We start from the raw sequence: 15723 nt of genomic DNA, 5'->3' as shown, positions 1-15723 counted from the left end.
TAAAAGGCAAGAGGTGGAAATGAAATAGCAGGGCCTTGGGGCCACAAGGAGCGCAGCTCCAGACGCCCCACCGTATGGGCTGCCTAGGCCGGGGTCCCAGTGTCAGGGGGCGCGGGTGGGAGGGTCCTCCCGCCAGGCTGGGCCTGGCCTAGTGACCAGGAGCGCGGACGGCCTGGACAGGTCCATCCCGGAAGGCCCCAGGCCGCCGCGCCGGAAGGCGGGAGGGCGGGGCCTGAGCGCTCCGGTCTCCGCCGCCGCCGCGGCTTGTGCGCCCCCGGTGCCGCGCGGGGCGGGTACCGAGCCGGAGCAGCCGCGTAGGCCGAGGTAGGCGGCCGAGCCGGGCGCGCGGGCGGGGAGGGCGCGCGGCCGGGGTGGGGAGGCCGGGCCAGGTGCAAGGCCGGGATGGGCTGCCGGGCCGGGCGCGCAGGAGGGGTGGGAGGCCGGGCTGGGTGCGGGGGGCCGCCGGGCCGGGTGCGCAGGCGCGGTGGGAGACCGGGCCGGGCGCGCGGCTGGGCAGGGCTCCGCGCCGGATGGCGGCGGGCCTGGGGGTCCCCGGCGCGCCCGCACTGCGCTGGCCCTGACCTCCTAGGCGGGCGAAGGGGCGCCCGGGTAGCCAGCGCCGCGGGGTGAAGGGGCGCGTCCTGGTCGCCGGCGCCGTCAGTGTACTCATTTTCCGGATGGAGAGCCGAGGCACCGGGAAGCTGAAGCCACAGAAGAAGCCAGCAGCGGAGCTGCGACGAGGGCCCTGAGAGCTGGACCTCAGGGCCCTCGCGCCGTATCTGCTTTTTAAATATTGGCAGCTAATTCATGAAATAAATTTAGAAAATTGGTTAATCCAATGGTGTGTGCTGGTGGGATCCACTTCCACCTTCGCAGTGGAGGCTGGAAAGGCGAGAGCAAGGTTGACAGGCGCTAGCGCACAGCCGTGCTGGAATATTCGTTCATGAAAGTAGAAATGGAGCGTCTTCCAGGTGAGAGATTACTCTGACTCCGAAGAGGCTTCGCTTTTCCAATTTTTAAAAGAACAGGGTGCATGGAGCTCTGTTAGTCTGCAGCCTGCCTCTCCCCCAAGCCTCAGGAGCTGGCCTTCTCAGAAAGCGGGGCTGCGTCCCCGAGGTGGATTTATCTTGTTTGTCCTCCAGAACCTGCTGTAATTATCAGACCAGCCTGGCTGCTTGCAAGAAACCAGGGCTTCAAGTTGTCACTTACCTTCTCTGGCTGGCAGATGGGCTTCCAGTGACTGAGGCCTGTTTTTTGGACAAATTTGACTCTGAAGCAGGTGTGAGATGGGGAGGCCACACTCCTACTCCTCTGAGGCATGTCCTTGTTGGAACGCCCCCCCCCATCTGTGGGTTACAGACACAGGCAGCCTTGGGGTGGGGGCAGGAGAAGGAGCAGTGGCTTTACTCTTCAATTTGGCAAAACCAAAAAACCTAAACCCATTGCTGTGGAGTGGATTCCGACTCATAGCAACCCTATAGGACAGAGTAGAACTGCCCCATAGGGTTTCCAAGGAGCAGCTGGTGGATTCAAACTTTTGGTTAGCAGCCGAATGTGTAATTCAGGAACCTGAGATTTTTAGGAACGGCTGGCTCGGGAGATGGGGTTACAAAGCTTTCTCCTGAGAGAATCTACTGATGGTCTAACCGCTGAAGTGATTCTTCTAGGGAAATGAAGCCAGCTTTTCCAGGGATCAAGGCCGCCTTTGCCTGCAGCATGGAGCTATTGAAACCTAGCTGGAGCCAGTTGTTTCCTCCCCCTGCCCTCCCCATGCTGTGACACCTGCTGACACGCCGGTGCCCAGGCCTTGTGCCTGTTGCTGGTCTGACTGGGCTAAGTGTGGTGGAAAGCACCATTTCCACAATGAGGCCTCATTCACCCCTGTGGATTTTGACTTAGAGTCATTCCAGAGCAGGTGGGAAGCTGGGTGTTTGTTACCGACAGTGAGGGTGAAGTGTGTATGTACTGCTTCCTGCCTCTCTGAGGTGGGTTTTCTTGCTGTACTGGAACTATTGAGAGCTCAGAGCCCTCATTCGGCAGAAATCCCGTTTTAGGCGTAGTACTGGGCAAAGTGCACTGAGGTGGAAGCCAGCCTCGCAGGCCCAGCATGGCCAGGGTTAGGAATGTGGCTCTCGTGCTGCTGGGAACGGGCGGTTCCCTGCAGCCTCCAGTGGGGCCTCCTGAGGCCTGGGCTGCACCTCGCTTTTTCCAGCATAACTGACAGAAGAAAAGCTGGGTATAAACCAAAGCTAAACTACAGCGTGACTAGCTGTTTTACAGTAAGATTTTTAGCTTTTTAAGGGTTTTACCATAAAATTAATTTCATTGGGTATCTTAATATGTATCAGAAAGGAAGCTGGTTTTGTTTATCTGCAGCGCTTTTCAGGATCACGACTGCTGGGTAAATCACGTTATATCTACCGTCCACCCATTGCTGTGTGACTTCCACCATGTTCGTGGAGTCCTGGGGTGGCGCAACTGGCTAAGCACTTGGTCACTAACTGAAAGGTTGGTGGTTCAAATCCGCCAAGAGGAGCCTTGGAAGAAAGGCCTGACTATCTACTTTTGAAAAATCAAGGCCATTGAAAACCCTGTGGAGTGCAGTTTTCTCTGAAACACATGGGGTCACCATGAGTCGGAAATGACTCGAAGGCAGCTGATTTCTGCTATATTCAATCCCTTTCCTGTTAATAAAATGATGTTTAATTGTCGTGTCCATTTGTGTGTAGACAATTCTGGACCACTGGGATGATGGAAGGGGGCTGTCTTCAGGGAGGAAGAGGAGCTTAACCTTTGGTATTCTCTCTCTGGAAGCGGTTGTTGCTGGTGCCAGGAGAAGGTGTGGTAGACCCACAGCAGTGGCAGGCAGACCTGAGTTCTCCAGGCCCTCGGGCAACCCTGCAAGGCTGCCCCTCCACCGCCTCTCACACCTCTCACACAGGCACTTCTGGGACTCCTCTTTGCACTTTCTGAATTTGGGAACTGAGTAATGGCTGTTGAACTTTCTGAGCTAGAGCCTTAGTGCCTAGCTGCCCAAAATGAGGTCCAAAGACCATATGGGAGCTTGTTGGAAATGCAGAGCCTCGGCTGCACCCCATACCAGCTGCATCAGAATCTGCATTTAACAACGTCTTCAGTGATTCTTGGGCTTGTGGAGAGTCACTGATGTAAAGTATATCAAAAGGAAAATTCACAGGGGCTGGAGCACAGGATACTCCTTACCTTTCCTAAGACTGCAGAGAAGCTCTGGACCTCTGACTTGGTGGTAATAGTGTTCTGAAAGCTCAGAATTCTCTCCTAGGATTGAGAGGACAGTTTTACACTAGAGCCTTCTGGTTCTGAATTATTCTTGGGTCAGAAGAGCTTATATAAGCAAAAGATATTGAGCAATAGGGACTGCCCAGAACTTTCTCAGTCAAGTTCCTTTACAACTTGAATGAAAGTGTAAGTGTTGGTAAGAAAGAAAAGTGCAAAAAAAAAAAAAAAAAAAAAACCCTGGCCCAGCAGAAGTTCTAAGGAGAAGGCCAACTTGATGCCACTTCCCAGCCTTCCAGGTGGCTTGATAGTATCTGGTCTCACCATTCCCGCCCAGACTCTCAGAGGGGCAGATCCTGCCCTCCCTCTGCCCTTGCCTCTGGCTGCCATTTCCCTGGCAGTGTGGCAGAATTTCAAAAGGTTTCCAGGAGAAACCAAGCAAGGAAATGGTTCTAAAGGTCATCATCCTAAAGGTCTGTTAGTCTATTCCTTCATCTGTCCCTATGAGTTGCAAAATACTTGTTTATTTTGTTCTCCAGTTATTTCATCTCACCGCTCCATCTCGTCAATGCTTTTCATGTCCCACATTTAGAAATGTGTTGGCCTTTAGCAGTGGTTGCTTAAAAAAGCCAGTGGTGTGTATCAGTAACAGAAGTGCCCATTTAGACTCCTCGTGTACTGAGAGTCAGTAATGTTCCAGCCCCGTGGCAGGCATTTTATGGCCATTTACTTAAACCTTACAAGAGTCCAGCCAGTAGGTAGTTTATCTCTATCTTTTTTGTGAGTTGCCGTTGAGCTGACTCTGAATCATGGTAACTTTATGTATAACAGAGCAAAACATTGCCCGGTCCTGCGCTGTCTTCATGATTGAGTATGTTTGAGTCCATTGTTTTGGCCACTGTGTCAGTCCATCTCACCGAGGGCCTCCCTTGCCTTCGCCAATGCTCTGCTTTACTAAACATGATGTCGTTTTGTAGCGATTGGTCTTTCCTAATGACATGTCCAAAGTAAGTATTTTACAGGGAAGAAAGCCAACATTCAGTGGGGTCCAGCCCTCTGCTGAGTAAGGCTGGAGCAAGGTCAGTGTCCAGAGCTTGGCCTTTCCTTCCTTGGCTTGGGGTGAGCACAAAAGGCAGACCTGAGGCCTGGGACTTTATGGACTCTGCCAGGCCTGTGTGTCCAGGGATTGCCCGAGTCAGCTGATAGGCCACTGATGCAAGGGAGGTTAGACTTGCTTTATTTGTGATGAAATGTGGATGCGTGGCCAGCTGCTCCTTAATCTGGTCATAAATCAAAGTTAATCTGAGGGCAAAGGAGACCTTGAATTGCTCTGCTGTGTCTGTTTGCTTTTTAAGTAGATGCCGCCTCCCTTTCCCTGTGACAAAGGACGTTCCATATGACTGGATGCTTTCTGTCATGGCCATGGCAGGGCTGCTGTTTTCTACAGACCATGTGGACCCCTCCTGAAAACTCTAGGAGTCACATTTGGGTGGAAACGCTTAAATCCATTAAAACTCTCCCTTTGAACTTCTTCCTTTGAGGCCGGCCAAGATGCCCATCATGGTGGAAGACATCATGAAGTTGCTCTGCTCCATCTCCGAGGAGAGGAAGATGAAGGCAGCCGTTAAGCACTCTGGGAGGGGTGCCCTGGTCACGGGGGCCGTGGCCTTCGTTGGTGGTTTGGTCGGTGGCCCACCGGGATTGGCTGTTGGTAAGTGCCTCACAGGGTCATCCAGGCTCGTGGGCCTCGTAGAGAGGCCTTTGGAACCACCAAGAGGAATGGCCTCGTAAAGGTGGGGCCGCCTGTGCACAGAGCGGGCCCAGTTAAGGTTACTTCTGTGATCTTATCTTTGTGTATAGAAGGGGTCCTTTGAAAAACGCAGGCTCCTGTGTCTCAGAAGGGCAGGGTGCTATTGAAAATGGGATCCTTGTCATTTAGACCTGGAGGACACCTTCCACCAGTGCTGGGGTCCCAAAGTGAAATTCTTGGGGCAACTGCCCTGACCTTTCCCTGGGGGTGTGTCCTGGGTCCCCTGGATGCCACCTCCTCCCCTGTTGTCATTACCACATCCCTTCAGGAGGGAACAAGGGAGGAAGCTGGGACTTGCTGAGCCCCTACTACATGCAGATGCTGCGTGGCCGTCTTACATAAGCCAGCTCCTTCAGAGAGCAAAGAGTCCAGTGCAGAGAAAACAGCCAGCCAGCAAGAGAGCTAGCTGCCTCTTACTCCTGGAGTGGTCTTCCCCACTCCTTGTTTCACACCTACTTCTGTTCAGGAGCCAATTTCTAGCTCTGAATGAAGGTCTGGGCTAATTTCCCAAAGGGCAGTGCGCTCCATTCTCAGAAAGGCATTGCTCCTTGAGGCTAGGGTTTAGTTATTTCCTTTGGGTCAGGAGCAGGAAGAACTGTGCTTAGAGGATCTGTCTGGCCCTGGTCTGGGACCCAAGCCATGGGCTGGGTTGGGGTCAGAGAGCTGGCTTAGCGCTGTTCAGGCTGGGAGTAGGGGATAAGGCCTCCCTTGGGGTGTCCCTGCATGGACCCTGCAGTACAGCTTTACAGATGTTCTCATGGTGGCTCGGCGTCTGCTACCAGCATGGCCTGCCACATTGGACTCAGCCAGATATTTTCTGAACACCTTCTGGACAGCCTGTGCTGGGGATCCAGGTGCCTCGGAGAGCGCACTGTCTGGTGGAAATCCTTTCTCTCTGGCCGGCAATGCTTTCTGCTGCCACTGAGGCTGGCGTCTGTTTCCCAACTCACTGGTGAGGCTGCCTGCACCGTTCTTCCCCTTTGGTAGCAGGACTGACACATTGAGGGACATGCCATTAAGCTCAGGCCACACTGAGGAGAAAAACCAGCAAGTGGGTGGGTCCACAAGGTCCTTGAATGTATTTCCCATTCCATACTTGGTGAGTTAGTAAGTCCTGACTTCAGCTTCTTGCCTTCCAGGAAGTAATGAGCCATTCCCTTCTTCCTCAGTGACACTCTCTTTGTCCCCACCCGCATCTAATATTCTCCAGGCTTGCTGGTAGAATTTTACTGTATGACTGTGCCCAGATGCCATTTTGGGAGCACATATTTTATTCAGATTGAGTAAAAGCTGTAGAGAAGGAATGTCTGCAACTGGAACCCAGGGGATTCACCACTTCCAGCCCCTGCTCATGGGCGGGAGCATCATGGTACCCAGAAAACAAAGGAATTTTCTCTTCTGCAAAGACCTGGTAATTTGCTGGTCGATATTCCTGGCAACTTTTTGCATTAAGTGCTGCTCTAAATCACATATTGATGTTCTCATAAAGGTTTAGTGCAGAGGCACGCAGCTCCTGTCTGCTCTAGGCGTTTCACGGGTGTCCGGGGAAAGTTCAGTAAAAGTCGTGACGTAGCTGGTTTTCCTTCCCCAGAATGTTCCTTCCAGTTCCCAGTGCAGAGTTCAGCCTCCAGGTCCTGAGCCTGGCCCCAGTCTCCAGTGGCAGAGAGGGTGTATGCTCCCAGGGTGCCTCCACACTTGACGTGCCGAATCCAGCCTATAAATGGTTTCTCTCAGGCTCTACTGCGTTTTGGAATAATATTAGATTTAGAGAGAAGTTGCAAAGATAGTACAGAGAATCCCCGTGTATCCCTCACCCCGTTTTAGTTGCTCTGATGTTAACATCTTAGACTACCCTGGTACCTTTGTCAAAGCTAAGAATCCAGCGTTAATACATTGCCATTAACTATGCTCTGGACTTTATTTGGACTTCACCAGTTTTTGCATTAGTGACCTTTTTTGGTTCCAGGATTCAGTTTAAGACACCACATTGCATTTAATCATCATGTCTCCTCAGTCTTCCCTAGTCTGTGATAGTTTTTTTAGATTTTTCTTGTTTTTCATGACCTTGATGTTTTTGAAGAGTCAGGTATTTCATAGAGTGTCTCTCAGTTTGGGTTTGTCTGATTCTTTTTTTTGCAATTAGAATTAGGGTCTGGGAGCAGTGGTGGGTCAGTGGTAGAATTCTTGACTTCCATATAGGACATCTGGGCTCGATTTCCAGCCAGTGTACGTCATGTGCAGCCACTACCCGTCTGTCAATGGAAGCTTGCTTGTTGCTTTGATGCTGAACAGGTCCAGCAGCGCCTCCAGACTAAGACGGGCTAGGAAGAAAGGCCTCGTGATCGACTTCCGGAAATCAGCCACTGAAGACCGTATGGATCACAGTGGTCTCAGTGCAGTCGATCATGAGGATGGAACAGGACTGGGCGTGTTTTCTTCTGTTGTACATGGGGTTGCCATGAGTTGGAGGTTGACTCAACAGTAGCTAACAACAATGTGGATCTTTAGAAAGAATACTGGGGAAGGGAAGCGCCCTTCTCTTTATGTCGCTTCATGGGGATGTGTGCGTCCACATGACATCACTGGTAATGTTACCCATGATCACTATGGCAGTGTTTTCCAGGTCCTTCTTTCCACACGCCCTTCTTTGGAAGCAAGTCACTAAATCCAACTGGCTGCATCTTTTATATATCTAATTGCCAATATTTAAAAATCACGAGATTTTTTTAAAGGTAAAAATCTGGTTTTTCAAGTATTTCATGTGGCAGCAATAGGGGCACGAAGTAGCAGCTGTGCCTGTACACAGGGACCCTGCCCTCCCGGCCACCCCAGGTTCATTCAGCCCACTTTCCTCCTTTCCATCACCTGTCTGGCCCCGATGGCCCTTGAGTTTAAAATCGCTGCCCTAGAGCGCCTTCCCCACCCTGCACTGTCCTGCCCCACCCTGGGACCTGGCCTGGCCAGGTAGGGCTTTCCACAGGTGCAGTCCTCGAGTCCCAAAATAGTGTGCCTTACCAACAAAAATTATTATTATTTTTTTTTACCAACAGCAATAAATTTAAATGAAAAAGGGTTTGTACCCTTTTCTGTGTAGCAGAAGGAAACAGTTGAATGAATTATATGTATTAATTATTATCATATAGTTTTGGAAGAGTTGCATGAAAAACACAGCTTCAAGAGAAAAGACTTGTCTGTCCCTGGTGCCTTTAACCGCGTGAGTACTCTGGAAGTTTCCGCAGTTTCAGGGGGAAGTGTGTTTTAGCCACTTGGTGGAGGAAACTTGGCCTCACCGTTGAAATGGTCCTCAAGAGTAAACTTGGCCTCACCGCTGAAGTGGTCCTCAAGAATACGTTTGCTTCTCAGTCCTCTCCCTTGTGATGAGAGAGACATTTCTGGGGGAATAGGAGAACCTTTCTCAGCCCCTGAGGAGGATTTTAGCAGGCACAGCTCTGCGTCGTGGAGATGTTTCATTTAGCATCCGAAGCATGGAGCTTAGGGAAGGGCATGTCTGAGTGTGAATTCACTGAGCCAAATGGACCAACAGCCCCATAAAACTGCCCGGCAATGCAGGCGTGATGCCAAGCCTGTCCTGACCCACTCACAAATGCACCCACTCGTCATGCTGGGGAATGTACTCTCAGTGAGAACGCTAAGGCTGTCATTTATGAACGAGGTCCGACTAATGAAACCCTTGTTTTCCAGGGGGAGCCGTCGGGGGTCTCTTAGGTGCCTGGATGACGAGTGGACAGTTTAAGCCAATTCCTCAGATCATCATGGAGCTGCCCCCCTCTGAGCAGCAGAAGCTCTTTAACGAGGCGGCTGCCATCGTCAGGCACCTGGAGTGGACGGACGCCGTGCAGCTGACCGCGCTGGTCATGGGCAGTGAGGCCCTGCAACAGCAGCTGCTGGCCATGCTGGTGAGCTACATCAACAAGGAGCTGCGGGCGGAGGTTCGGTACGACGACTAGGCCACCTCTCCCGGGAAGTGGGGTTCACTGAAATGATTCCGGTAACTCACACAGAAGGAGGCTGGAGGGTGGGGGCAGCTGAGCAGATCCCCCTGAGAAACCTCCATGTCAGCGATGTGTTCCCTTCAACTGGAGGGAAACTTCCCATCCGAGCGACTACCATGGTGCCGTCTCGTGTTCCAGAAGTCACTTCTGAGGAAGCTGTGTTCCTGTGCCCTTCTGCACTGGTGTGCGCTGGTGACCCGGGAGGCTGGCCTGCAGTCATTGTCCTGCCTGCCGGGGACACAGGGCAGTGTTCTGACTGCTCTGCTGTTGGCACGAGTCTGGAGGGTCACGGTGTTCACCTGACTCTGACCACACGTCTCTGTCCCTCCTGCTGGGCCTTCTCACCTTGTGCAGATGGCTCCTATTCCAGGCACCTGTTGCAGGACTGCCTCCCCTCCCGTTGGGGCCCGGGATCTCAGGGCTGGGGACAGCCCATGCTGGGATCATGCTTCCCTCCTGACTTCACCCCTCCCTCCCAGTGACCTCTGAGTGGGCCCCTGGGGGCAGGATGGGCCTGGCGAGGAAGCCACAAAGGCCAAGGGTACCTGGCCCATCCTCCCACTCAGCTGCATCCAAGGCCCTCCAGCCCGGGGTCTTGCTTTACCCTTCTGAAAAATCACAGTACTTCTTGAGTTATGCCTTTTAATTAAATATGTTCATTATAAAGCGTTGTTCTTCCTGAAGTCTAAGAAATGTTTCCACCTTAACGTCGCTTGGAGAACCACCACGTAAGTGTTGTCAAATTGCAGTCATTTTTTTCTGAACCGCCCTTTGCCCACATATTTTCTATAAGGCCTCTGTACATTCTAGAGTCTTTCACACAAAACAAAAGGGAAGGCACCAGATTTGGTGGCTTTAAAGAATTAATGAGTGCTTCCCCCAATTCCAGTGTCTGAGACCTGCCTTTCCAGGCTGCCCTTGGCCTCCCTGTGTCAACACCACCCAGACTAACCCTCTTCTAGCAGCTACAGGGCAACCACGGAACCTCCTGTGGTCCTCAGGCAGGGACTTGGGCTCCCCGCACTGGCTGGTAGTGGCCCAGGCCTCCCTGGGGAGAGGGAGGGAGGGAGATGCTTCTGCTAAGGACCAGCTCCGAAGGCAGTGCGTAGCCCAGCACCCCCATGTGCTAAGGAAAACTTCAGGGTACAGTAGAGCCCATGGTGATTAAGGAGGAATGCTCACAGGTGGCGAGGATTGAGCCTTTATCTCAGAAAAACTGCCCTTCAGCTGGCCTACCCGTTGCCAAACCCATGCCCTCTCACAGCGACCCTATAAATCAGCGTCATACCTCCCGGAGGTATTGAGCCGCTCTGTGTGCTGCCTGCGGGGGCTTTGGGTGAGGGCTAGGGGCTGTCTTCTGTGGTCCCAGTGTGGCCTCTCAGTGTTGGGGCAGTCATTTCTGCTCTTCCTTCCAGATAAGCCCACAAGCCAAAAACCTACGGCCAGGGCTGCCTCCTCCCCCATTTTTATAACTTTAGTGGGCTTAAAGTCACCCTGTCTTTAGTGTAAAGATAAAAACATTCATTTGTGGGTAGCATGAGAAAAAAGATTTTTGGTTCAGTGCTTCAAATACTCTTTCCATGTTGAAAAGCGTGTGAAATTCTGGAATTACTTGTAACCATCCTGCCTGGGAAAATCCAGGCTGTGATCAGTTCCCTTCTGGTAGGTGATTGGCCCACCTGTTGAGCACTCCTGTGCTGAGTCCCACTCTGGGTCAGGCCCAGGGGACACTGGTGGTCCCAGCCCTTGGAGGTCTGCACTGATGCCTGCCTGCCTTTATCTGGGGAACCCCCACCCCCCAGGAGGAGATGGTTCACCTGCTGACCAGCTTAGCGAGATACCCTCTACTAGATGACCCTGGGATGATATGCCGCAGGCTTTGGGGCCAAGAGGGCATGCCAAATCTGGAGTCCTGTCTCTCCCAGGAGCTAAGACTTCTTGCTTTCTTCCTGGGCTGCTTCTGAGCCCCTCCTCTCTGCTCCCCTGGTTTTATTATTTATACTTTTGTATCTTTTTAACATCTTCATTTTATTTATTTATTTATTTTTTTACTTTTGAACAGGTTATACCTGCCAGGTACAAAACTTGAGAGGTACCAGAGGGTATAAACTGAAAAGCAAGTCTCCCTCCAGTGCCGACCGCTGCCCCAGCCCCTCTCCTCAAAGTCCACCCCTCTCACCAACTTCTTGTGCATTCTTTCAACTCTGTTTTGAACAGTCTTTGAAAATTAGTCATTTCCAGTGTTTATTGCTGAACACTTAGACAACCCCAAAAAGTATATAAAAATCACTACAAATCCCACCACTCAGCTGACCACTGTTCACAAATTCAGCATCTTCCGTGCAAACCTGTCCAGTTTTTTGTGTAATGTAAAATCCTTTGTGAGCATTTGTAACAGTTACGTGATCCCCCCTTGTACTGAACCATGCCCCTGACCTTTCCCTTTGTAAGCTTTCACTATTACAGGTTTGCACTGAACTTTTCTGTGGTCATAGCCTCTTCATATTTTGGACTGCATCTTTAGGAGAAGTTCTTCAAAATGAAATTGCTGGATTAAAAAATATTCCACACACCAAATTATACATGTAAAAATTGTTGAATTGGCAAATGTTATTTATGTATATTCTTACCATAATAAAAAAAAAGGCAAAAAAATGTATGCAACGTATTTTAAGGCTGTTGTTATATTCGGTCAAGATATTTTCTGGAGAGGCAGTGTGATTAATTTACTCTTCCATATAAATGGAGTTCTGGAGTGCACATTTCATGGCAGCCTCACCAGCAAACAGAATTAATCTCTTCAACCTATCCTGAAGCACAATGCTGTCAGTGATAGGATAATATCCATACGCCTACAAGGAGGACCAGTTAATGCAACTATTATTCAAATTTACACACCAAACACTAATGCCAAAGGTGAAGAAATTAAAGATTTTTACCAACTTCTGCAGTCTGAAATTGATCAAACATGCAATCGAGATGCATTGATAATTACTGGTGAGTGGAATGTGAAAGTTTGAAACGAGAAGAAGGATCAGTAGTTGGAAAATATGGCTTTGGTGACAGAAATGATGCTGGTGATCGATTGCATGATAGAATTTTGCAAGACCAATGGCTTCATTGCAAATACTTTTTTCAGCAACATAAACGGCGATGATACACGTGGACCTCAGCAGGTGGAAAGCACAGGAATCAAATCAACTACATCTGTGGAAAGAAAAAAAAAAAATAGAGATGATGGAAAATCTCAGTATTTTCAGTTAGAACAAGGCCAGGGGCCAACTGCGGAACAGGCCATCTATTGCTCGTATACAAATTCAAGTTGGAACTGAAGAAAAGTAAAATAAGTTTGTGAGAGCCAAATACGACCTTGAGTATATCCCACCTGTATTTGGAGACCATCTCAAGAACAGATTTGATGCACTGAACACTAATGACTGAAGACCAGGCAAGCCATGGGATGACATCAAAGATATCACACATGAAGAAAGCAACAGGTCATTATAAAGACAGAAAAGAAAGAAAAGACCGAAGTGGATGTCAGAAGAGACTCTGAAACTTGCTCTTGAAACGTAGAGTAGGTAAAGTGAATGGAAGAAATGATGAAGTAAAAGAACTAAACAGAAGATTTCAAAGGGTGGCTTGAGAAGACAAAGTATTATAAAGACATGTGTGAAGACCTGAAGTTAGAAAACCAAAAGGGAAGAACATGCTCGGCATTTCTCAAGCTGGAAGAACTGAAGGCAAAAATTCAAGTCTCAAATTGCAGTTTTGAAGGATTGTATGGGCAAAAAGTTGAACAGCAAAGGAAACATCGAAAGAAGGTGGAGGGAATACATAGTGTCCCTTGTACCAAAAAGAATTGGTCAACATTCAACCATTTCAGGAGGTAGCATATGATCAAGAACCTGTGGTACTGAAGGAAGAAATCCAAGCTGTACTGAAGGGAATGGTGAAAAATAAGGCTGCAGGAATTGATGGAATACAATTTGAGATGTTTCAACAAACTAATGCAGCGCTGGAAGTGCTCACTTGTCTATGCCAAGAAATTTGGAAGAGAGCCCGTTCCAAAGAGAGGTGATCCAATGAAATGTGGACATTATCAAACAATATCATTAATACCACATGCAAGTAAAATTTTGCTGAAGATAATTCAAAAACAGTTGCAGCAATACATTGGCAGGGAACTGCCAGAAATTCAAGCCAGGTTCAGAAAATGACATAGAACCAAGGATATTGTTGCTGATGTCAGATGGGTTTTGGTTGAAAGCAGAGAATACCAGAAAGATGTTTACCTGTGTTTTATTGACTATGCAAGGGCACTCGATCGTGTGGATCATAAGAAATCATGGATGACATTGTGAGGAATGAGAATTCCAGAACACTTAATTGCGCTCACGAAAAACCTGTACGTACACCTAGAGGCAGTCGTTCAAACGGAACAGAGGAAAATGCATGTTTTAAAATCAGGAAAGGTGTGCCTCAGGGTTGTATCCATTTACCATAGTTATTCAATCTGTATGCGAAGGAGATAATCTGAGAAACTGGACTATATGAAGAAGAACGTGGCATCAGGATTGGAGGATGATAAACAACCTATGATACGCAGATGACAACCTTGCTTGCTGAAAGTGAAGAGGACGTGAAGTACTTAGTGATGAAGATCAAAGGCTATATAGCCTTCAGTATGGATTACATCTTAACACAAAGAAGACAGACATCCTCACAGCTGGACCAATAAGCAATATCATGATGAATGGAGAAAAGACTGAAGTTGTCAAGAATTTCATTGTACTTGGATCCACAACCAACGCCTGTGAAAGCCGCAGTCAAGAAATCAAAGGATGTATTGCATTGGGCAAATCTGCAAAAGACCTCTTTAAAGTACTGAAAAGCAAAGATGTCACTTCAAGGACTAAGGTGCACCTGACCCAAGTCATGATATTTTTAGTCACCTCCTGTGCATATGAAAGCTGAACAATGAATAAGGAAGACCAAAGAAGAATTGACGCCTTTGGATTATTGTGTTGGTGAAGAATATTGAATATACCGTGGACTGCCAGGAGAACGAACAAATCTGTCTGGGAAGAGGTACATCCAGGATGCTCCTTAGAAGTGAGGATGATTAGACTTTGTCTCACGTACTTTGGACATGTTATCAGAAGGGACCAGTCCCTGGAGAAGGACATCATGCTTGGTAAAGTAGAGGGTCATTGAAAAAGAGGAAGACCCTTGATGAGATGGATTGACACAGTGGCTACAACAATGGGCTCAAACATAGCAAGGACTATGAGGATGGTGCAAGACCGGGCAGTGTTTTGTTCTGTTGTACATGGGGTTGCTATGAGTCAGAAACAACTGGACAGTACCTAACAACAACAAACCTATTTTCTTTTAATGGGTGACTACTGGTATTTTGATTTGATTTGGTTTTCTTTTGATTACTTGTCAGGTTGAATGTGGTTTTACATGTTGATCGGCCTGAGGCTAGCTTGGCTGTTCCTCCTGTTATCTGTGAGATTATGCTGGGGGTGACCTTCTGGCTGGGCCCCTGCCCAGGCAGTGCTGAGAGCTCCCGGTGGCCGGTGCGAAAAACTTGACCTCCATTTTCTGCTTGGTCAAGGCCCAGCCAGAGGTGAGGAGGCCTGAGCCGAGGGCTTGCTGCAGGTGGCTGCCTCACGTCCACCTGTGCCTGGGCTAGGTGGCCCTGGTGGCAGAGATGGCCGTTCCAGCTGTGAGGCGCCGTCGCCCCTCCAGTCGCCTGGGAAACGGCCGTGGGCTGCCAGCAGGGTGAGGAGGCAGCTGAGGAGGAAGCCTTGGTGGGGGGGAACCCAGTAATTATAAAAAGAAACCATCTGCTCTGGGGCTGGTTATTAACCTGCTTTTGGGTTCTGACGTGACAGCACTGAGTGAGATTTTTCACAGGCAGATGGTGTATTTTTAGCTAAAATTAACTTTTCTTATTTTTCTGTGTTTTGAGATGTCTGGCTTGGAAGTAAACATGACTGGGGTGTGTTATAATCCAGGAAACGGGAGGACACTGGTTTAGGGTTTGGAAGAAAGCCTATCCCCATTAGTTATTGAGTGGCGCCATCTAGTGGGCAAGCAGGGCGCAGCCTTCTCTCCACACTGCTTTCGGGATTCACAAGAGCCTTCTAGGTCACTGGTCATTGGTCACTGGCCAGGCTGGGGATGTGACTCCAGCATGGCACTTGTTTTATGAGTCCCCCATGGGGAGGGAGGGCTGAGGCTTTCCTGAGGCTTGAATAAGCCATTAACAGAAGATCAGCCATGGTTCCTGCAGCCTTTTTGCTCTTAAAACAGAATGACTCTCAATCCTGAACGGTCAAGATACGGCAATTAAGAAATGCCAGGATTCATCTAAATCGCACAGAGAAAGGGGAATGTCTGATGTTTTCAGTCTTTTCAAAAGAGATCAATGGCTTTACTGGCTGTGGGAGCTTCCTGGACCACGACGGGTCAAGCACTCTGCCCTGGCCAGCTGAACTGCCACCTAACCCCAAATCCTGGCAAATGGAACCCAAAGGATTTTAAAAATTTTTTGAAGCTATTGGAGTAGTAACAGTTTATTTTATTCTTGTGAGTTTTAAAAGAAGAGCTTTACTCATTTTCATTAGCAATCAC

The 15723-nt window shown here is 49.3% G+C and overlaps 1 protein-coding gene across 7 annotated transcripts; it reads left to right on the top strand.

Annotated features, from left to right (window-relative positions):
* Nucleotides 1-225: 225 nt before the first annotated feature.
* On the top strand, nucleotides 226-11693 carry C21H19orf12 (chromosome 21 C19orf12 homolog). Of its 7 annotated transcripts, none has more exons than XR_007514707.1 (5): nucleotides 226-324; nucleotides 4797-4966; nucleotides 8768-8982; nucleotides 9217-9806; nucleotides 11141-11688. XR_007514707.1 is itself a non-coding variant. In XM_049864638.1 (4 exons), exons 2-4 carry the CDS (start codon nucleotides 4807-4809, stop codon nucleotides 11184-11186), a joined length of 459 nt encoding a protein of 152 aa, XP_049720595.1. In that variant the 5' UTR covers nucleotides 495-971; nucleotides 4797-4806; the 3' UTR covers nucleotides 11187-11693. The 7 variants fall into 7 exon arrangements, 5 of the variants coding, with proteins under 5 accessions (XP_049720598.1, XP_049720595.1, XP_049720594.1 ...); XR_007514706.1 differs by lacking the exon at nucleotides 226-324 and adding an exon at nucleotides 495-971 and having other exon boundaries at nucleotides 11141-11689; XM_049864638.1 differs by lacking the exons at nucleotides 226-324; nucleotides 9217-9806 and adding an exon at nucleotides 495-971 and having other exon boundaries at nucleotides 8768-9020; nucleotides 11141-11693.
* Nucleotides 11694-15723: the final 4030 nt, after the last annotated feature.

This window comes from Elephas maximus, chromosome 21 (assembly GCF_024166365.1).
Source record: "Elephas maximus indicus isolate mEleMax1 chromosome 21, mEleMax1 primary haplotype, whole genome shotgun sequence".
Classification (NCBI taxonomy): Eukaryota; Metazoa; Chordata; class Mammalia; order Proboscidea; family Elephantidae; genus Elephas; species Elephas maximus.
The sequence above is the reverse complement of the archived record's forward strand: the minus strand, read 5'-3'. Positions and strand labels throughout refer to the sequence as shown.